This window comes from Parasteatoda tepidariorum, chromosome 4 (genome assembly GCF_982258835.1).
Source record: "Parasteatoda tepidariorum strain Cologne lab strain chromosome 4, Ptep-v5.0, whole genome shotgun sequence".
Classification (NCBI taxonomy): Eukaryota; Metazoa; Arthropoda; class Arachnida; order Araneae; family Theridiidae; genus Parasteatoda; species Parasteatoda tepidariorum.
In genome coordinates this window covers 114,809,627-114,834,522 of record NC_141758.1, presented here as the reverse complement: position 1 = coordinate 114,834,522, position 24,896 = coordinate 114,809,627, and the positions used below count along the sequence as shown (strand labels likewise).

Genomic DNA, 24,896 nt, shown 5'->3' with positions numbered 1-24,896 from the left:
CCACAAACACATTGATGTTTTAACATTAAACTATCGTACACAACACCTGTTAAAAAGTTAAAGTTGGTATTTTTTTTTTAAAAAAAACAGAGCTCAAACTATTAAACAATAAGGCGTCGCAAATAAATACTTAAATGATTAAAGACAAATTTGTAATCAAATCATTTACAAAGTCAATCAGAATGAAGGAGGGATTAAAATCATCAAAAGCCAGTTTAAATAGAGTTACTGGAATGTACTTGCCCTTCATTAATAACCAGCTTTCAGCTTCAATATTAAATAACCAAGGTTTTATATAATTTTAATCCATCCTTGATCTAATTTGTTAATAACTCATCTGATTTCAATAGCTTGTTTTCTTTCTTTTAAGTATTACTCTGCAGTAGCCGGAATGTTTTTAATATAATTTTTATAAAGTTATTCTCTGAAGAAGGAGGTTTGCACCTGATGAGGAGAAGGAGGTTGCGTTTCCTGACGACTTCCAATCGGACTAAGAGCAACAAGAGGTTCGAGACAGAGGCCTTCCCAAATGATGCCTGATGTAGATACCTATAAATGATCAACTAAAGTCAGTTTTTTTTTACACACACATATTGAAGTATGTATTTCTTTAATTATAAATTTTTTTTTAATTTGTTTTCAATTCATGAAGTTAAATAATAGAAACATTGGAGTCATCTAGTTGTGAAACCGGAAAAATTATGAATTAAACATATCAATTAGCTTCAATAGGAATATGCTCTCATTACTCAGCTTTTTACAAAATGTTTTAATACAGCAGATACATTCTTCATGCTTTGTATTAAAAGCAGGAGGTTTTGCATCTAGAGTATTTATCAATAATTTTTTGGGAAAGATTTCTGTATCGTGATCAATGGAAGAAAATCGCCAAGTCTTGACAATTTTCAACAAGTAGTGGCCCACAAGAAACTGAAAAAAAAGGAGAAAGGGGGACCAACTCAAAGGGTATCGCTCGTAACCAACCTCTACATTTTTTTGAAAACAATTTGCAAGTTCAAAATCATTTGACCCCTTGGAAATTGTAATTGAGGTGACAGATTACATACAAAATATTCCCATTCTTTATATACCAATGTGTTCTGTATGGAGAATAATTTTAAATCATTATAACATTTTTATCTATATATATAAAGACAAATGTTATCGACAATGTCAACTTTCATCCATGAAAAGGTGTCCCAACATAGAATTGAGTTAACATGTCTGATATACTAGTGAACTGGAATTAAATAATTGTAGTGGTGGACACACTACATTACCCCTTCAGAATTTTATCTGTGATAGAATCGATGAACAATACCACTAGTTGATTCATTGCTGTTTTGTGTATGGAGAGCTGTATTAAGTTAACTGGATTTTGATCGCTGGCCATGACAGTTACATTAAGATCATACATAGCTCCTGCGTTGTCATTAGCAGTATACAGAGAAATATTGTGTAATTGAGACTGAATAGCAACAGCGTGATGAGGACGGATGACTAATCTAAGTTTGGAACAGAAATAATTTAGAACTGATTTCTTTATTTAGAGAGGGATAACGACATAAAAACTACACTCTTAAAAATTTAACTATTTTGAAGAAAAGAAAAGCATCAAAAGCATTTTTTTTCTTTCTTGATATTCCATAACCTGTTAATATTAGTATATATTTTATAAATTCAAGTTAGATCCTACTTAGAAAAAGAAGAACAATTTTAAAAAGTTCCAAAAGTATTTATTTTGGAACTAAAAATAAAAAAAACTGATACGGAATGTACAAAAGTTTTAGACAAAAAATATTTTTATTCTTGAAGTTGCAAATTAAATCAATCAGAAGACCTCTTACTTGTTTGAGTAGATTATGTTGCTGCTGCTCACAGAGTCTCTTTTCTCGAGCATATTGTTCATTTTGTTGAGGTGATAAAAGTATGGCTTGTGATTGTAGCATTTGGATGATCAAGAGGTAGTGGAGCTGACTGTGTTCTCCCAAGAGGTCTTTGAATGGTTCTAGAATTGAAATTGAGGTAGATAGTTTCATAAGTTTATTAAACAAACAGATTGAAATACATTCCAGTTCATTAAAGTATCTCAACAAAAAATAAGCACCTTTAAAGTACTTTTTAAGCATTCAAAAAAAGTTTAAGCACTATTACATTAACAAAATGCAAAATAAATTTCAAAGACTTTATATGATCATGATAAAATTACTAGTTACTGACAAAGAACTCTTTTCTTGATTATATTAGCCACCATGAAAAGATAGAGAGATTTTTTGGTTCGATTTCAGAGGGCGTAAAATGAAGCCTGAAATTGAGAATATCTTGCAGCTGAGTTGCATTTGGGAGTGCAAGAATCTCATCAAACCCAACTCAGTAGTCAGTCCCAAGTATTTCATCAAACATGTTTGGCGCTATTATACGTTACGGGAAATGGATGGTGGTTGAATTAATTGTGAAAATGCTGAATAGAACAACGTGAAAACCACACTTTTGCATAATAAAAAGCAAAACTCGACAAGGTAAAAAACATCTCATTTTCGAAAAGTGAAAATTAAGTAAGGGCTTTTAAAAATACGAAAATAAGCACTTTTAAGGTCTTTTTAAAAACGCTATGAACCATGAGCTAAGTTATACAAACTTACTTATGTAATCTGGCTTGTGCATCAGTGATTGTGGTAGCATACTTGTGATGCCAGTCCAGTATTTTAGTAGGTTGGATATAACCTGGAGGTGTGAAGTCTCACTGTAAAAGACATTTTTATTTATCAAAATAAATATCTTAAAAAAATTAGAAAATACATAAATTTTTCATATAAATTCATTCATTTATATGCTTGAATATATCTATTTTTATTTCTATAAACAAAAATTTTAGAATAATATATATTATAAAGTTTATACAGAGTAACTAAAAATTCAACTAACCAATTCAGAGGGATAATAAAAGACACTAATAGAATAAAAACTGATTGAAGAACATGGTGCAGCAAACGATATTCAGAGGGTTGAAATCGTGAATGGGGCAAGCGTGACCTGTTTCTCAGTCCATGCGACTTTTTCCTATGAAGTCAAATTCAATCACTAGTTTAAGCAAGACTTGTGGGCGGTTTGTCATTGATTTGGCAGACTTCAAAAGCATAGGTGTCATCTCCATGTGCATTCGAGAATCGTTTTTATGTCGTTGTAGACTGTAAAATCCCCTTTCCCTCTTAACGTGGTTGGTAATCCCTTGTTCTGCTTTACGTTTTTATCCTTTTCATATCTAATATCACCCCTATGAATTTGTGAGTCACATTTTATAACATGCTGTATATTAAAGCATTTATAAATAATAAATTAAATTTATTAATGTATTTTTATTTATGCAAGATAACATATAAACAGATTAAATTTAACAAAAAAAAATTAAAAGAAATATAGAAATTTTCACATACATTAATATATTTATTATAATTTAAACATATACGATATATCGATTTTTGCATTTAAGTTAACAAAGAATCAAAGTTATTGTAAAACAAAGCAATAGTTTGAAGCTGATATCTTTTCAATTTGACATAAAATTAAAAATTTATTACGTTTAAAAAAAATTGCATGAATAATTGCTACTTGGACAACTAGATTTTTAAGAATTAGAGAGTATACCCGGTAATGCTGGGTAATATGTTAAAGACTGTAAGACATTTGATGCAAGAGGCATTCCTAGTCTTATGGTGGAAATATCTCTTTTCTGTACTTCAGAACCGCTTTTTTACCAATTTCCTGTAGAGTAGATAAAAAATATTCAAGATTCAGTATAGAATATGATAAAAATAGAAGTTGCTTTAAAATAAAATTGAAAGAAAGCTAATTATTTAAATTAACTTAAAATTTAATTCACCATTTGCCCTTAGCAGAAGATACATATGCCTACAGTGAGAGTTTTACAGAAGTGAACAAGAACTGTGTACTTTTGACCTCTTTAAGTAATGAGGGTGTTTACAACTTAGCGCCTAAGGAACTTGGAGGGTATGTTATGAGAATTGGTGTATATTATTTTTCTGTTCATTTTTCGATGCATTAAAAATGGCATTTCTATATAAAAGTCAATCAAAGAAATTTAAGATTTAGATAATTTCTTTTTTAGGAGAAGTTGCTTCACTTGCTCAGAATTTCAAAGATTAAAAGAAGAAGAAGGATTGCAACATAAATTCTAATAAGAATCATTGATTATTTCATTTCATTTCTAAACGCTTAAAAAACAACAAGATATTATTTTAACATAATAAATGTAACCTGCACTAGAATGCACGTTACAGATATTTGAAGAAAGCATTACATTAAAAATATGAGCCCCAATTTATTTAAGAGGCATAATTATTTATGCCTACAAATGCAAAGGATGTTGCAAAAATTGAAATCATCGAATCACTACTGAAGAAAGCAGGACGAAAAACTTTTTTTTCAAATCCACTGTTTCCTCTGGCAATCAACCAGGTTTCAATGCTCTCAATAGTGATTTGTTATACAGTGTTTTTATTTCTAGTTTATATATTAATTAGCATCCGGTAATGTATGCAATTTTTTGAACTTCATTTTAGGAAAGCAATTCTAAAAATGCTTATTAAGAGGATCATGGAAAACTTCGTATATTGAGAATTTTTAAATATCAAAAGCTTGGAATTCCTTCACTTAAAAGTTGTGTATTCAAGCATTCAAAAAGTAAAATTTGTGCCAAAGTAAAACTTGGTAATATATAATAATTCAATGTTAAAAAAATGCTTCATAATTTTAATTATCGATTTATTCTTCGAAAATACAAGAACTTTCAAAATCGTGACTGAAGCTAGATTTCATAGGATATTTATAAAAGCATTGAGTTTAAAATGTCAAACAAAAAGGGAAAAAATTTTTTCCGGCAGCATTTTTAACATAGGAGAAATAAATAATTCACAAGCAAGAGAAAGATAAAATTCTAAGTATTTTTTTAGAACAAAATATATTTTCCTATAACAGTTCCAAAATAAACTTACAGCAGATGTAGGTACAGGAGGTGTCCCCAATGATATATTTGGCAAAGATGGTGATGAATACAATGTGAAATCATTGATACTACCTGGACTGCTGACTGAATTATATAAGGATGTAGGACTCTCCTAAAAAAAGTAATGATAATAAAGTTGAAGATTGTTTTACAATTTCAAATGCTAATTTGGTATGCTAAACAGTTTTAAGTGTTAAATGAAATTAACATTCTGTTAAAATATAATATTTAATTAATTTTAAGTAATATGCAAGGTACTTACTGAAGCAAAAGTGGTGTCTATGTATTGTAAAGTGACTATACATAACAAAGAGGTAATGTGCAAAGCTCTATATCTAAATGCTGAAAAAACTTGGAGTTAACACTTCTATCTCAAAAACGATATGAGATATTGGAGATAAAATTGAATTAAAAAGTCTTAGATTGATTTAAGACAAATACATACCTTGTTGAATTTAATGCTAACAAAGAACTTTTAAAACAATGAACAACATTTTCTATATTATTATTTAACAGATTTATTACATTATAGTTATTTTCAAACAGAAAAATAAATGTGCCATTATTTTTAAAAGCGGAATAAGTCCATTTTTTCAAATTATTTTTTTCTCTCCATTTTCTAAAGGTTAGTCTTTGATAAAGATTAATCTATTTGGATGATGTTTTTAACACTATAATTTGATGAAACATCAAAATGCAACTGTGATTATTAAAATCATAAGAGAATAAATAAACAACAGGTTCTTTAGCTTCAAATGGACCTACCACTTTCAAAAATAACCGCTCAATTTTGCGACAAACCTTTATTTTCGATGTCTAAACTTCTCTTAGCGTTATTCATTAGAAATAAATGCGTCTGTTAACTAGACATTAACTAGTCATTTTCCCCTAGATCGTCTCATTACGTCCTATTGTTTAAAGTCTGAAACATAAATATGCATTTTCTTTTTTTAATACGGTGATGTTTACAAAGCGTATATTCTTTTAAAATCAATACACTTTATAGATTATTTCCTCCCTTATTGTAACGCTTTCGTGATAGGAATGCTAACACTGCAATATTTCACCAGGTGGTGCTGTTGTAAGCAATCGCATCTTTTAGCGCACAGCCACTTTATTATACATAGGCACCATTTGTATAACTATAACTGCAACCGTTCGGAAGTTTGGCTACAATGGATATGTGATACCAATATAAAATTCAATACCAAAAATACATATTTATCACATTCTTAGACAGGGTGAGTAGCCAAATTATTCAACAAAAAATAAGCACCTTTTAAGCACTTTTCGAGCTCTCAAAAAATATTTTTAAGCACTTTAAAAAAATATCATAATCAGGCAGAGCTGGAAAGTTTTTGACAATTTACGGTTTTATCTTGTTTTAACCGTCATGGCAAAAAAAAAACTTTTTGCATTGTTTTTGACAATTGTCCAAAATCATAAAATTTTGAATCATGTAAAACGAATGGCGTTTTCATTCGCTACGGACTGACAATACGCCAAAATAGATAGGGGTTGAATTAATTGTGAAAACGTTGCATAGAACAATGTGAATTTTGTCTTTTTGTATAATTCGAAATGAAAATCAACATAGTAAAGGAAAAAAACTAATTTTGAAAAAAGGGAAAAATTAAGCACTTTAAAAATACCCCATGAAAAAAGCACCTTTAAGGGCTTTTAAGAAACGAAAATCGAAAAAGAGCACTTTTTAAAAAAGCTAAGCACCCTGTTATATACATAGTTTTTACTATAATAGTTATTCTGATAAGCAGTTAAGAGCTAATTCTATTCTGCTATTTTTTAAAACAATATATATTGCATTTTAGGCAATATATTTCATATTGAAGATCTATGTGGCAATATATTTTAAAGATCTATTTCAGCGATCTCTAAACAAAAGTCATGCATTTAGAATACAGTAAGAAAAATAATAATTAAAATAGAGGGAGATGCTAGGATTTTTCTAATGGAAGGCAGGAAGTCTCCAACAAAGGGGCATCTTTAGAGCTCAATATAATTTTTTTAAAAATATTTGCGGCGACTCAAATAAATCGTAAAAAGAAATAAAATATTTTAAAAATTATTTAAAGGGGCATACACACCAAGGAAGATCGGAAAAATCGATTCCCCCCCCCATCAAATTATGTTCTTGACTGTCTCAAGAATCATAATCCAAAAGATTAAAACGAAATTCGTCATAGTTATGTATTGTTCATTATGAAAAAAATAAATGAGAAGACTAGTATTAAAAACCCTAGTTTATTTTTTCAAAAATAATATTTTTAAAAAATTATCTGAGTCTGGGGGATCTGAGGAATCTGAGTCTATGACCCCCCTCCCAGGAAAAATTCCTGGATCCGCCCCTGTCCTGAACACAACCAACCACCACATATTTAAATGAATTTGTTTTATTTTTCTATTAAAAAAATTAATAAATGTCCTTAATAGAAGAGGATATCTGATGCTGCCTGAGGGGATGATTAACGCAAAAAAATAACGATTTTCTCCTGTCTTGAAATTGTAATTCTATTAGAGACAATCCTTTACCCACTTCTTTTCTTCTTTATTATTCTAGCCAACAGAAACTATTGGAAACGTGCTTGAAATAAGCCGGATTTTAAAAAATTTTATTGCCAATGGCACGTTATAGATTCGATGTGCGTAAATTACATCATTTTTGGCAAGGTTTCAAAATTTTTATGTTAAGAGTGGTGATTGCAGAACAATGTGTATTTTAATTGGAATGCTTGAAAAACGTGTATACATAATTATAGATCAATATTTAGGAACTATATCTAGACTTTTAAATTAAATAAGCTCTTTTCATATTTTTATTAAATTAATAGATTTCTTTACGACTTTAATGAAAGAAGGAAAAAAATTATATTTTCATACTATACATGTTAATTTTAATAGTAGTTTTAAATTATTACTTCAGCTTTTATTTTTATTAACTAATGCTGGTTTTAAAAAAGCATTCCCACAACATAGATGCTAAAGCTTCACAATTTCGTTACCAACGGCATGATTATGGTTATGTGGTTAGGATTGGGCATAGGCCACCTTTACTTCGTAGACAAACTGGTACTCATCCATCTGAAGCTGGGTATGTTTCACGCCGCCACTAGGAATTGAATCCCGGTTCTTCACTTTGACAGCCTTAACCACTGAACCATTGCGGTTTTACTAGTTTTGATTAGTGTTAAATTTACACCCATTATGCACATTCATTTTTTTATTATTTGATAATAAATAAAAACATTAAATTATAAAGATTTGAAAATTATTAAGATTTAGAAATTATTTTAAAGATTTTAAGAAAACTATGGCATATTCGAAACATTCACATACTTGTTTACCATTGTCACGGATTTAAATGATCAAAATAGTGTGATACTGCCCTTAATTTATACTTCTAAACTCCTTGTTAAAAACGAGGGCAATAAGCATACACATTAGCGGCCTCAAATTAGTATTTATGCATGTAAAAAACAAAAACGTCATCAAAATCGGAAAAATACTCTCTAATCTACTGACAAATCTAATACCGAGGAACGGAAAATTCAAAACAACAAAATTTGTTTGAAAAACAGATTAAATTTTATGGTGTTTCTATGAATAAGCCGCTTTTCAATTTTTTCAGCAATCAAACAAGTTTTCATGTCAATAGTCTCTATTTCCTAGTTAATGATTTTCCAGGTTTCGATACCATTTCTATTTGTTTTCTCGCTTTTCTATTTTTAATTGACGTCCCTAAATTTGTATGTTTTTTCTAACTTCATTTTTGACAAGACGTCAAAAATGTATACACCCTTTATTATTACACGAAAGTTCAACAATTTGTTAAAGATTAAAAAATAATATACGCATTAGAAATTACGTTAACAGTAATTTCATAATAAAAATAATATTTTAACTCTAAAGCAATTATTATTAAGAAAACAAATTTTTCTTAGTCATTTTCACCGAGTTCTGTTATGTTAACCTCACTAAAACGGGTTCATATGCAATTACGATATATAGTAGAAAGTTGAGCAAGTTTATTTCAGAAAAAAACTTTTGGTTGAACGAATCATTTTTGTACAATATGGATAAAAATAACATTTTAATAAGAGGGCGTATTTTTTATGAATTATATTTTGTGATACTTTAATTTGTCATGATATTAACCCTGAATATCGTAATTGATATGATATTAGTTACACATTGTTCATAAAAAGAAACATGAGTAACTAATTGCTAAACGTGTTATAGAAAGCTAAAAGGTCGTTTGATTGGACCTTGATTTATCGATGCGCAATTTTTATTACTTTAACCCTAACAGTAACCACCAAACGTTGGCAACTAATTACCAAATGTTGACTCATACGCGATCTTGAAAATTAAAAGGTCGTTTTATTAGCCCTTGATTTAATGATTCATCTTATTACCTTTTTCAAAGCAAAAACATATTAGCATGAACTTAAGCAGTTTTATTATTTCTTTAAATTGCCCTAGAATATATAGGGTGCTTGGTAACGACCGATCTTAATATAAATCTTTAAGCCACCTTCATCTCACCTTCCTCCCTAGTGATTCGTCTTTGATAATTTTATTAATATGTATTTCAGGCTGTAATTATTGAACACCAAAAAGTTATAAGCACATAAAGTACGAAAATGTGCTGTCAATTTCATGTATCGCTGCAGATTACTTAACGAGAAGAAGAGTCATTAAAGAGTTATTAACTTTTTGATGGGTTAAGGATTTTTAACAAAGGGCGTACTACTTTTAATCTATAATAATAATAATCTTAATTTAGGAACGACGCTTAGGTGTGAGCAGTTTATATTAGACGAATTCTGGTTGCCAGCACTCTTGAGAAAGAGCATTCCATCAACTATTATTAAAATAAAGTGTAAGAACTTAACTATAATCAAGCGATCTGAAATGAACTGCAAAAGCATTTAATTCTGGGGATTAGCAAGCGATAGCTAGCGGGGGTATATTTTGCCGAAAAAGAAGTCTTAACTTTGCTTAAATTTCTAATGAATTTCAGATCATCTATTTTGTCGCTGCTGAATCTCCTTATTTTTGAGGTAGATTTTTTTTTTGTATCTAGAGTATTAACAAAATGTCTACCTTAATATTTTCTCATAATTTAACAAAATTAATTTTTTCCACCATTGCTTACAAAATAATTGAAAAATATATTAAAATACTAACTGTTTGTGGAGATAATATAATTTTGTTACAGCTACAAAGAATCTTAATCAGTAGAGAGGCAAACCGTCGTTAAACAGCCGACCCAATTTTTTGGGTTTACAACTACCAATGTTCAACACCTTGTGATTTTGAACCCAATCCAGAAGACAAGGGAACTCCTGGATCAAGTACTGGGAGATATTAGCCTCCGTGAAGGACTTTTTAATTAAACTGACTCGTATTTGCGTTACATGGAGAGGAAAACCTCGATAACCACCCACGTTTAGGCTGACTGGGATATTTTACGTCAACAGTGGTCGGTGCGAGCCGGGTGCGGAATTCGTATCGAAAAACCATTGCTGGGATTTGAACTCTGTTTACCTCATTGGAAGTTGAATGCTTTATCCCCTGAGCCACTACGGCTCTGCAGATATGATATTGTTAAGTTTCTTACTTTAACGAGAAAATATTAATCTACTTTAACATTTCGTTGCTTTGTGGGCAATCCGGGGGATGTTTGGAAAGCGAGTAGGGGTGGATCTACTAATATAATAAATATATTATATATTAGAGAGTAAAAGCTGAAGTATTAAGCAAGATCAATGTAGAGACAGTAAGCGAAGCAATCCGCAAGGGTCGGAGAGCAGGGGACGGATACCCCTGCTTAGTTTACTAAAGCTATTAGCAGTAGAATTACATGTTTTTTGTCAATGAACTAACAATGCGTCTTAATTTGCTTACATTTTTTAATTCCTTCAGAACAATTCAATTCTGAACTTGAGTTAGTTTTACGAACAAACATCATGGACTCACTCCATTGTTTTTAATGATTTCTACTTTATACGTAATCCGTTCCAGATCGCCCAGCCATCTCATATGAACTTTGTAAGAAGTTCCAGGGTTTGACGAGCAAAAGCGAGCAGTCTTTAGAAAATGCACTTAATTTATTATTATTGTTGAATTTAATTAATGGACAAGTATCTGTAATGCACTATGGTTGTATGATTACGTTGATCTACTAAAACTCAGCGAAAAAATTTATGCTTCCTACGTCAAAAAATATATTAAAAATTTCACACTACAAATCGCGTCCTTTTTTAGAACAATCTCGGAATAAATGAGCAATGCACTACGTCAACTGTTAGAAAAAGTATATTTTTGTTATCTAAATTTAATAGTTTTAATTTGTAAAAATTTTTATACAAATCTGTAGAATTTAATTTAAATTGGAAAGTACTAGTTTATTTAAAATATTTTTAATTGAAAAACCACTTTTTCATTAATGAAACACAAATAATTTTCACTTTGTCTGACATAACAATAATTTAAAAACGTTTTTGCTTTAACCTCAACGTCAGATTAGGCATGCGAACGTTAGTCATTTCGCTTTAGCCAACAGACAATTTATACAAAATAGTATGAGAATATTAAAATGACTATCATTTTGCAACTTGATCTCTGTAATGGCGATCATAAACTTTTAATGTAATTTTAGACTAGCATATATTCGTTCTTAAAAAAATTCAAATTTTTGTTCAATTTGTGTAAATTAAAAAAGTTAAAAAGAATATTTCTGCAGCATAAAGTTATATTACGCGAATTAAAAATTGGGAGCAGTTGACTATTTTAAATATCTTCTAGACAAATAACTTTAGCTTTCCATTTGAAAAATCAACCTTGAAAATTTAAAAATCAGGTCATATTGATTTAAGTAAGTTTTGGAAGAACTTTTCTAATTTTATAAGAACTCATTCAGAAAAGGAACCTTTTTTTAAAATTAAAAACTCATCAAATGGCTTGATTATTTAACTTTTATAGATAACACAATGTTAAATAATTAATACTTCCATGAACTATGGTATTTGACGTTTAAAAGCATATTTTCTTATTCATTTATTTAAACATATTTTTTATAGTTTTTTCCTTATTTTGTATTAATTTAGGTTAAAATAAGTAAAATATTATATTTAGAAATTTAATAATTTATGGTTATGAAATAGAGATAGATAGGTACAGAAAAGTCCCTTCATCTGGGTGATTGTGTGAATGTAACCAGCCTGAGCCGCGATGGCTCAGGAGATAGCACGTTATCCTTCCAATGAGGCAAACCGGGTTCTAATCCCAGTCGATGCGAATTCCGCATCCAACTTGTACCGACCACAATGCTGACGTGAAATATCCTTAATGGTAGACGGATGGATCATGGGTGAGAGTCCCCTTGCCGTCAGGCTAACCGTGGGAGGTTCTCGTGGTCTTCCTGTCCATGTAACGCGGGTTAGCTCCATCAAAAAGTGAAGTCAAATTCCTCCCAATACTCGATGCAGAAGCTCCCTTGTCTTCAGGATTAGGTTCAAAATTACAAGGCTATGCAGTTGAACATTAGTAGCCGTAAACCCATAAAATTGGGTCGGTTGTTTAACGACGGTAAAAAATTTTACCAGCCCTATAAAGGGGTTTGCGGTTCAATGACATGGACGTCGATACTCCACCGTCGAGGCTTAGCCACAGGTGCCCAATGGGTAGCGATAAGTGAGGAGCAATTCTGAGGACAATAGGAAATGAACCCAAGTACACGCCATCGAAAAATGCTCCAACTTAGAATATTTAAAGATCCTGAACGTTTCTAAGAAAAATCTTGAAATAAAAAATATTTCTTTTAAGATTTATTTAAAAATATATATTTACCAGTGGTAGCTACTGACGTGCTTGCTGATAGCAAAAGGTGAGCATGATAGAGTCAACCACTTCTTATTCATTCGATAAAGACACACTGAGGAGGACAAATTTGGTCATCTTTTCCCTCCAACTGCAACAACCATTTCTCCTGCAAGAGACATCGTTTTTTTGTTACAAATTTTCCCGTATTAAAATTTTTGATGGTAGCATTAAAATTTTTTTTGATAGTTTCAGTGTGATTCAAGATGGTCACCATTATCCAAGATTTTCCATTACATGTTCACGGTTTTCGATATGCCAACAAACTTCCATCATTCCATGATGGAAAATAATACTATGACGGTTAACCATCAAGAGAAGGTTTACTCTCATGGATCAAAAACCAATGATGATCCGTGATTTTTTCAACTATATATTTTCTTGATGGGAATTCTTGTTGGTTCTCAGGAAAATACCATCAAAACAATCTGGGTTTTTTATTTTGGACCATCATAAATCAGTTCCTACATTTAGGTGATGGTTGTTTATGATCGTTCCAACATTTGATTTCTAAGATACTGTGATGGAAATTAGGAGAGCTCAAAAGGAACAAGCTACGAGAACAAATTGCTATTCTTATGTTGAAACATCATAAATCAGTTCGAATTCCTAGATTGAAGTGATATTTACTTTTGTTGGTTACTATCAGAAAATATAATGTTTCATGATAGAATTATTGATGATTACCATCAAGATTATGTTGTTCCATCAATGGAAAACCATCAAACATTTTGACTTGTGTAGAGCAAAAGTTATCTCAATACCGAAAATGGTGGCAACTGCTTTACACTAAAGTGAATCACTGTACATAATTTCTTGGTATTTAAGTGTTTTCCTACACAAAGAATCAAAGATAGTTTTGGACCACCATTTTGGTATTCAACAACACTACAATTTACGAGTTCAGTAAGATATGATACACATAGGAGTCGGTAAAGTTATTTTTATGATACAAAAAGTAAGAATCATTAATTTAGGTTGCATATGTATGTTGTCGTGAATAAACAAAATCAAGAGAATGTCGACTTTCACTGGTAAATGTCAACAATCACATAATCGTTTTGGTGATTGTCCAGAATATTTCTTATATCCGATTTTATATTAACTTATTCATTTGTATTATTATATGAATTCGACATTTTAATATCTGATGAAAATAGATTTGGGATAATATCAGTGTGTACCGGTTAAATGCATACTAGGAAGTGGCCCTTTACCTTAAAAAAACATTGATGTAGATCATACCGGACAAATGTATACCGGGTAGAGGCAATAAACTGGACCTAGTTTATAATTCGGACATTTACCAAACAGATTATGTGACTGTCAACTTAACCGGCGGAAGTCAACAATCACCAATTTCTGTCATTCATAGCAACATATATCTATAACGTTTATAGCATTTGTTTTCATTTCCATGAAAACCATTATTCAGCTTCATATCAAAAATAAATATAGAAACTAAGACTAAACTGTGCAAATTCAACCTTGACTTTAAAAAAACATGGATGTAGGCACTTTAGTTTGTCTATGGTAATAACTCCCCCCGCGACAAAGTCTGAGGCTGTCTGCTGCTACGAAAACTAGAATAGCGCATTTCAGTGCGGAATAGCTTCTATTCTCTTTAGGGCTAACACAATAGACCGAAAAAAAAAGATTAATTTTCTCTGGCCGACCAGAGCCAAAACCTGTCCTAAGCAGTGACCCCACACCTCTACGTACAATAGTTATATCTCGTTACCATAGTCACCGTCATGGGTGCAGACAAAAGACTAGGGGAATTCTTACTTTAGTCGAACTGTAGTATATATTTCGAACTCTTACTAGCGAATATATAATTGTCAACATTCACCGGTGGAAGTTAACAACCACCAATTTCGGTCATTCAGAGTATACTAATTTTTAAAATAAAATTTGTTTGCAAATCGAACTTACTAATCGAACCAACACACATCAAAAAGGATTATTTAGGTGAACTCAAACTAGGCTGACTAGCTAGACGAATGAAATTTAAATATTATGAAAATATTCAGTGGAATTGACCATTTTATGTAAATCTTCTAATTAAAACATAACTATTTTTTATTACGCAACTTAAAATAAATATGCTCACTCACATTTCACTGCAGGTGTGTATGAATGCCTATTTCAGTATAAGCAATAAGCTGGCGATAACACAATTTTAATTTTTTTTAATTCCTCAGAATTGTAAGACAAATATCCTGTGTTAATGTTTTCCAACAATTATGGGCAAGGATCATGTTGGAGTTCTCCTTAAATGTCTTAAATGAAATATCCGACAATTGCAACAGTGAAAAAGTTTAACCAATGAAATGTGGCCTATAAAACTTCCCTCAAAAGCAATAGCATTTTCCAGCAGGATGAATAGCTTAGAACATTTTGAAAAACATATGTGAAAGACTGGTCTGTATATTTTGGCATATAATATTGTGGAATATATATTTTTATTCTTAATTTTTCTCAGATGACTTAAACTTTTAATAACTAAATACATTTTATAACACAGTTTTATATATAAACTTGCAGAAAAATGCATAGATTATTGATAGAAGATTGCATAAATTTAAAGTGCCCAAAATCACTTTTGTCCATCAGCATGCTGGCTACTGACATTCAGAAAAAAAAATCCTTGGCTTTCCTTTAAGGTTTGTAACTAATGATAAAATTTCATTATTTGTATTACATTTTTTAACATTTTTAATTGTGATTAAAGATGAATATGAATATTCAAAAAAAATTTTTTTTTAACAGATTTATATCTAGCAAACATTTTGCCTGACTGAATTCTCGTATATAATAGGCTTTATTCATAAAGTGTCAAAGAGAAATTATGAACGACATACATCATATTTTTTACTACGTAACTTATTCCTTAATAACGTACAGAGATTAAAAACTTTTAAATGACAAAATATTGAAACTAAATTTAAGCAAAAATAAATATTTCTCAAAAATAAAATATGCAATTTAAAGAATAAGTCCAACTTTCTCTTTATTCATAAGTGTCAATCTCATTCAACAGAAAATAAGCACCTTTCAAACACGCAAAAAATATTTTTAAGCACTATAAAAAATATCATAATTAGACCGGTTTGGCAAGTTTTCGACAGTTGAAGGTTTTATCTAGTTTTAAAGTCAAAAAACCATTTTGACATAGTTTTTGACAATTGTCAAAAACTCAAAATTTTGGCGTAATGATAATTATTAGCTATTATAAATATGAAGTATTTTTAAATTACCATACATGTAAAATTACAAGTACACATCACTTATGTTATTGAGCTATTTTAACATAAACTCTTTTTATTTTGAAAATTACTACCAAAATCTGAAATTTTGGTGCGGAAAATATTAAATAATTATAAATAAAAATATATCAAACTGATATTTATCTAATAACTAAAATTGTTAGACTATTAAAAATAAAAATACAAAAACACTTAACAATGATCTTATTCTTTATATGCAAAATCATTTTTCATTTACTTCCATTTTTACTCTTCTTTTCCAAAAAGCAAAGAATTACAAAAAAGTAGTTTTAGAGCTATCTGTATTCCAAGTTTATTTTAATATGAATAAGACCGATATTTGAAACTGTTTTTTTGTTTGATGCTCAGCTGTATAGACTAGAATGTTGACCTATTAAACTATTAAAACATTATAAAATAACAGATAATTAAGAAATTAATATTAATAACTGTACTGAATATTGATAGTAACTCAACTAAACCTATAAATAGATTGATTTAAGAAATTATAACTTATTTAATCAAACATTTATATACTTTGTAAATTATAATTAGATTACTTATAAGGTAATATATTATATTCATGATTTACAGGGTATATTCCTGCACATATAAGCAGGAGTGCAGAAAAATCTCTGCCCCTAATATATTTTATCGAAATTTCCACCAAAATTTTATCATTTCTCTTTCTTTTAGTACCATACCTTTTAAAAAATATTTTTGGAAAGTTAAAATTATACAAGAAACTTGTTTGAATTCTTCAATAAACGAGCATATGTTACAAATTTTCAGAAATTTAAATGCAGCAGGACTTCTATTTAAGAAACTTCCATTTTGCGAATTTCTCAGTTTTCCGATTTTTGTCAAGGAACCAAAAACATTATGAAAATTTCTTTGTAAAATAACTTCCAAATATCGAAGCGAATTTTCTATATAGCGAACTTTTCTTTGTGATCCACTTTCCCTATTTCCCCTTATTATTTCTGAACATTTCAAACTTGCTAACGCATGCTTTTATGGGGGGAAATGACATTGAATTGACTTTCAAATTTTCGAGAAAGCAGTAAAATCCCTTTTTGTTTGCAATTCAAACGAAAAACTCAGACAAAATTGGCGGATTTAATCAATTCAACATAAGAGCGCATGAGGTATGAAAGTTTGCTTAAAATTACTTTTATAATTAATGCAGCTATAATTTCGTAAATAAATTCAGCTTTTTTAGTTGAAAATGTATGTAGCATGATAATGTAACACTGGGTAAGGTAATGTTTTGCTCTATTCCTGCTTTACACGTAGATTTCTTTTATGGCTAAGATTTGCAAAATAAATATCAGATACTAGCTTACAAGACAAAGGTGTATCAATTACTATTTTAATTATGTCCAATGTTTATGAATTTGAAACCTGTTTCGTGTTGCTTAAGTATTTCAAAAGGTGATTTTCTATTTAACGAATTTTTCATGTAATGAACTTTCTATCGGGATTCAGCGACTTCATTAAATAGAGGTCCGACTGTATATTGCAAAAGTAATAGTTTATTAAATTAAAGATACCACTCATAAACTTAAGGAATTCTAACTAATAAATACACAAATTAACATTTAATGTTTTTTAACAAGTAAACATATACAAAGTGACACATTTTTTAATAATAAAGAGTTTTGTAGGAACTTTTTTAGACAGAAAAGTTTTCTTTGGCTGCCTGAATATCCCTCAAAACCTCATTTGCATGATTAGACATTATCTTCGAATCTACACATAAGTAGCGTAAGTAGTAATAACAAACATTAAGAGTCAAGAAGCTTTTTAATAAGTTAAGATCAATTATTGGCGACCACTTTTGTTTTACTTAATCTAAAAAATCTACCTAAATTGTGGCATAAAATATTTAAAATCAATATTTAGATTGACAATAATTAACAACTCATAGTTATTACTTATATTAAGATTACCATGTTTTTAGAAAACCCAATTTATAATTTAACGATTTTGGCTATATTTTTAATAAACGGTATATAATATAAATGTTAATTATGGTAGTATATAATGCAAGTATTTTGTGCATGATTTGATGGCTAATAAAACGTCCCCAATGTTAACAAAGAAACTTGTCCGACAATTTTTGAAATCCTTCGACAGATTTTTGACGTGCTTAATCAAAAGCCGCTTGTGACGTCAAAATCCAACACTGTAATTAGGATATGAACACTAATAAACAAAAAATGTCTTCCTATTGTTAAAAGTTCTTCATAAAAACATTACCAAAGTGCAAAATAATTTCCAAAGACATTAACTGATCATGATAAAATAACTAGTGGATGATGAAGAACTTTTTTTCTTGATTACATTAGCCACCACAAAAACAATTTATACACGCTTTTTAAGCTATTCAGTATTAAGAGGCTCATTTTATTTTTAAATCAATAATTACTTTATTTAATTATGTAAAAAAATTAATTCAAAATTGTAATTTAACTATTATTTCGAAAATGTTATTGAATGTATTTTTTAGATTAAAATAAAAGATTAATATTATTGACCATACCGAATTTGTGTAAACATATGTAAAAAATTAAGCAAGCTAGGAAAACTAAAATAAATTCATATTACATGCGTAAATTAATGCATGGACCCTAAAAATGTTCCTTTTTGTTATTTGGCTTAGTATTTCTTCAACACTAGAAAGACTGAAACTTAGTATAAACCTATATTGCCCAAAAGTAGCCAAAATAACTGGATTGTTAAAGAATAACTAATGTTGAAAGAGAAATTTGCTTAAAATTAATGTTAAAATTTTTTTATATAATTTACAGTTATGTAACATGTTATTAGTAAATATTAACAAGAAAAAAATTATACGTTGTACAAAAAGTCACAAAATTCTAAGAAATTGTGTCATTATATTCATCATTGTTTTTCTAATTGAATTTAAAAAGCTATCAAAATGACTTCCTTAGCGTTAATGAAATGATTGAAAATATTTTTTAGTAATTTTGAAATGTAAATATAATGAGTTTAGAAGCTAAGCATTTTTGTTAGAAGTAAATTATTAATGGTTATTGAATTCCTAAGATTTAACAAATATGATTTTATTAAATTTTCGGATTTGAATTGTTTACAAAAAAAAATCCTTAAAATATTAATTAAAATTTTTTGGAATGACAAATCTGAATTTGTTTACATAACTAATTATTGGATTTTCTATGCTGCATTTAAAATATTAAAAACCCCTCAATTTAAACTCTTTTTAAAATATTGCCTCTAATTATTTTTGAGTTCTCATAAAACAACTTAAGAGTACTGAAAATTTTAAAAGTAATAATACCATAATTAATAAAAATTTAAAATACGATTCACTACAAAATGAAAAGAATTAAGATCGCCACAAAGCGATCACAGGTTATCCATTAGCAAAATGGCTATAGTCTAATTTTTTGGGGAAAAGAAACTTTACTGTGTTTTCATCTGAACTGCTCTGTACACAATTTCGCAGACATACTTAAGTGTAGCTCAGAAACATTCTGTGTAAATTCCTTACACGACTGAATAGACTTTGAACAGCCAATCGAGATCAATATTAGCATTTTCGGATTGGTACAGTGGTGTTTGATGGGAATTGTAAGTTGCATCATACACCCGTTTCGGATTCACAAGTTCAAGCTTGAAATATGATTTGAAATCTAGGTTTTTTTAAAATTTCACATGAATCGTGAATTAATCATTTATATTGGGAGACATTGGAACTCTAACACAATACGATTGTAATAAATAAATAAAAATGCGTACAACCAAGAAAATTTTCCAAAAGAATCTAAGAGGTTATACTTTTATACTTATTGCTTATTAACAATTTTGAATAAATTTATAATAACGATTATAAATAGTAACGATTTTGATGCAATAAATTTCTAGTAGAAACACCATACAAGCAAAAAATGTTTACAATTTTCAGTTATCATCGCACAAGGCATAATTTTCATTTTTAGTTACCATACTTTGTTAGATTCTATTAAAGAAAAATGAGAATTTTAAGTAAAAAAAAAAACCCAGTGGTGTATTCTAGCCTCTTTATCTTTGAAGGCAATTTTATTTAATTCTGGGAGCATTTATATATACATTGGAGCTCAAATAATTTACCAAGAAATGGCAAAAAAAATAATTAATTTAAAAGTTAACATATATATAAATGAAGTTAAACTATGGAAACTATTTTTATAATATAGCAATGTAGATAAACAATAACTAATAAAAAAGCAGAAAAATAAGTAATTCAAAAATATAAATCAAATTTGAAAGTGAAACATATTAATTAAATAAAATATCAACATAAAAACCTATTTTAATTAAAACCATTATAACGATATTACAATGTAAATAAACAGCTGACATTAAGGAAGTAGAATAATAAATATCACAGAAATAAATACAAATTAAATTAAATATGAACATTAAAACTAATTACTTACAGTTCCAACCCGATTGATTGCACAAGTAGAATAGCTATTGGCAATAGCAGCACATCATGTCTCTATGGGCCACATGGGTTAACTATTAATATATTACACCAATTAAAGATATTATGCATACTTTTTGTTCAAAATCATTCATGATTTTAACAAAAGAAATAATTGGAAGAAAAAGTTTCAGTATATTTAAACATGTTAACAAACTGTGGATAAGAGAAAAAATAATAATATAAATATGCTTTGGATCAGAATTCCTTTAACCATATTGCAACTTAATGTATTCTTGTTAAAAGAAGGATACATTTAATTTTATTTAGAATGAGCCTTAAAAAATCTTATTTAAGATGAATTAAATAAGTATAAAAGTATACATATAGTAAGAAATAGTGTTACCAAAATATTAGTGGAGAAAATTGCATCAGAATAAATGAGAAGTTTAATAGCAACCCTGATAAGGAAGAAGTAATTTGGTGCTTTATAATAGTAGCATTTACTAACATTTGAGTGATAAGAAATTTTTCTTTTAGAGAAAAAGAAATTTTCTTTAAGAGAAAAAGAAATTTTTCTTTCTCTGAATTGAACAACATAGTGAGAAACCAATTTCTTACATATGAAAATAAACAGACTAATTGGTGGGAAAATTGTGTTAAAAACTCTTTAAGCAAACTGCTTTGAATTAAATGAAAAGAAAAATATTTTTAGCTTATTACAACAAAATTGTTTGTCCTATTATGTTTTGTTTTAAAAAAGTTAAAAATTTTATGCGAAAAAAAAACAATTAAAGAAAAGAAAGGAAAAATTAATGTATTCTGATGTAATTGATTTCTAATATTTGATGTAAAAATGAAGAAAAAAAAAACATTTGAAAATTTAATTTGAAAGTTGAGCTGTCCTTGCAGTTTAACTATAATTTAAATTAAAAGTCATAATAATTTATATTATAAATTATTTTAAGTCACATTTCTTTTTTAAATTTTGGAAAAAATTTTTAAAAAATATATAGATTTTGGAAAAATTAATTTAAAAAAAATACTTAAATAAAAATGAATAATTTCTATTTGATTTAACAAGTTTGAAACAATCTTAATTTGAAATTTGTTATATGTTAGTGCATACCTACCAGCTTTTACGCATTTGGCGTAAAATTTTAACTTTATATTTAAAGTGGTAGTAAATATACACTATTTTTTCTTTTATAAATTTATATTTTAAATTATTTTGACAACCAGTATTCTTAAAAAAATTAAGCATATATGTTAATATGTGTTACTATCATGGTTGTCAGCTGAAGCTTCTTGAAATACAACTTATTTTTTTACTAACAATTGAAATTTTAATTCCATTTTACTACCACTGGGAAAAATCATAATGGAAGGGATCAAAAATTGGCAGGTATGTTAGTGGAATAGAATATATAAAAAATTAAACTTTCTTTTCTTTCTACATACAATTTCACAATATGTATTTCTGATAACATTTTTCTGATAACATTTTTCTGAAAGTATAAATTAAAATTTATATTGTTGTTGTTTCTAATGCCACTGGTCACTACCAGCCAACCTGCTTAGTGAAACTCATCAATTTAAGTATAGTTATTGATAATTTCTTTATTTCAAATCTGCCAATTCACAAATCATGGCTTCATTAATAGTTATACACAAAACTATAAAATGTGAATGCATAAAATTAGCTTACCTCACTACAAAAAATATTTAATTCATTAATATCCGTACTTAAATTTATTTCAGAGTTAGAAATGTTGGAAAATTTATTCATTTACAACATGCAATTAAATAAATAAGACCTTAAAAATTATTATATTATTGTTATAAGATTAATCAACAAGAGAGAATATTAACGAAATTTCGAAAGTAATTTTTTTAGAAGTAAAATATTAACTAGTTATGTTGTATCTATTTATTATGATTAGTATTGTGATTGTATAGATAAAAACTTAAGATACAACATAAGCAAAAGGAAAAGACAAGTAAAGATTGATTTAAGCTACCAAGAAAAAACTAGGATGTTAAATCCAAAACAAAACAAAAATATTTGATTTATAAAAACCTTATTAGTAAAAGTTAATTCAGGCTGAAATAATAGTCAACATTATTAGAGTTACTAAGTTTATTAGTTAAGTAAAAATCTAGATAGCATAATTTTGATAATCTAGTGGTAAGGCTGGTGCACATAACATTTCGAGAATATTTAATACATATATAATTTAAACATAAAATAAAAGAAAAGGCACTTAATTAATATTAAATTTAAGGGGATAAAAAGAAATATTTATAGTTAAAAAAATACGTTACAGTCTACTAGGAGAAATCCATATGCCACCCCGCAACATGAGCTTGTTTGTTTTCTCCTGGTTCTAGCAGCCAAAAAAGCTCTTCGAAGAAGAATAAAAAAACTTCTGTCACCTCAACTTTTGCGACTGCGCTGTCAATGGTTTCCACTAATTAGCCGCGAACAGCCGGGATAATTTATCTCTGGTCAAAGGGAACGAATATCTCTGCAGCAGTGGTGCTGCTTTCCAATGTTTAGACCAAAAACTTTCTGTTTTCAGCTTGAAGGGAGTTTATCAAAAATTAAAGCGCCATAAAATTGCAGTTTAATTAAAGTGCCTAGCAATGATATTGAATAAAATACACTCATGAATACAACAATTATTAAATCTCTGGCCATATTACATATTATTAATTATGTATTATTATCAGCAATTGACTGTATTACTTAATACATAACAGTTATCATGAAAGACATTATCAGTAACTATAACCACCAATAGTAACCTGTAATATATTTTGAGAATACTGATTTAGAAAAATATTTTATTAAAAATTTCACTTAGAATGTTTAAGACATGCATATACTTAAAACATTAAGTTTTATCAATACACTTCTTTTATTTTTGACAGCAAACAAAAAAAAATATGTGTTTAGCTTACCTTAAGTCTCCAATAGTAGCTGATGGATTAAAAACAATTTCTGCACGATTAAGTCCATAAACCATCCACTTTTGTGGATGATGCCTTCCATAACAGATGTTGATTGCAATTTTTCCTGAAAATGAAGTCAATTTTATAATTTGTTTCATAAGTTGCAGGATAATTTAGAAAGTCCATCTTCTTTATAGATGTAATACAGTGGATTCATTTTAATATAAGCTTATTACAATAAGGAAAAAAACAGCTTTTTGTTGTATGAGATTTTTCAGAACGCCAGTTTCAAATCAGCCAATCGGATTCTCTCTACAAGCAATTTTTTTTAAATGGACATTTTTAGCAAAATGTACAATTCAAATGTAAAAATAAACAAGGGGTCACATATATGTTGTGACAAACTTCTAAGGAAGATAGGACATATCTGGATAAGCATTGCATAGGAACCCATGCCGGGGAAAATCATATTCTGCTTGGAGTGCTAATGAACTGTTTCTTTGCATACTTTTGAACAGGTCATAATAGGGAAGTGCCTATGCAATTTTAATCCTGATTTTGTATCCTAACTGCCACAGAGAATCATCCTCACATTTACATGACTTCTTATTATATACAATGCCTTAAAAATTGTACATTTTAACAAAAAAAAATTAACTAAAAATGTGATTTTAAAGAAATATTTAGCTTCAAAAGTCAAACTTTTTTCAGATTAGAAATTCCCACACCCAAATTAGGCAAGATCAAGTATTTGTATAAATGCAACAAAAAATTTGTACCCCAGTGTTATTGATATTATTTTATAGTTTAAACTTGCAAAGATTTCCCCAGAATTTCCTATTGATATCCATGAAAAAATTTCAATACAAGTTTGAATTGTTCAATTTTTTTTTATTATTTGAAGTCTAAAACTCAGTAAATCAAAAATAGTGCATTTTTTTCACAATTTCTCCTTTTCTGAGAGAAAATATGAAATAAAATTTATTAAGTATAAATATCAAACATACTTTTTCTAGGGATTTAATTAAAATCAAAGATACATTTTTACACAAGATTCCTTCTTTATACTCTATGCATTTATGAAATACTAGAGCAAAGCTATTTGAATTTTCAATTTAAAAAATTCAGCAATCATAAAAAATTTTAAATCTTAAAAAATTCATGCTGTCAAATAATACAGTATACAATTATTTATTTAAAAAATTGGAAATTTTATTATGTTAGAAACACAAGTTTAAATTTTCATAAAGTAAAATAGAGTGTAAAAAATTGCCATCACTAAAAGACAAAAAAA

General features: G+C 28.6%; 1 protein-coding gene across 1 annotated transcript; it reads right to left on the bottom strand.

Annotated features, from left to right (window-relative positions):
* Positions 1–417: 417 nt before the first annotated feature.
* On the bottom strand, positions 418–23,746 carry LOC107445641 (uncharacterized). Its single transcript, XM_087162361.1, has 7 exons — positions 23,612–23,746; positions 20,661–20,742; positions 12,896–13,034; positions 5,013–5,135; positions 2,643–2,743; positions 1,848–2,008; positions 418–549 (listed from the first exon to the last, which is right to left on the bottom strand). The coding sequence occupies exons 3-7, from the start codon at positions 12,964–12,966 to the stop codon at positions 418–420; spliced, it is 588 nt and encodes a 195-aa protein (XP_087018487.1). The 5' UTR covers positions 12,967–13,034; positions 20,661–20,742; positions 23,612–23,746.
* Positions 23,747–24,896: the final 1,150 nt, after the last annotated feature.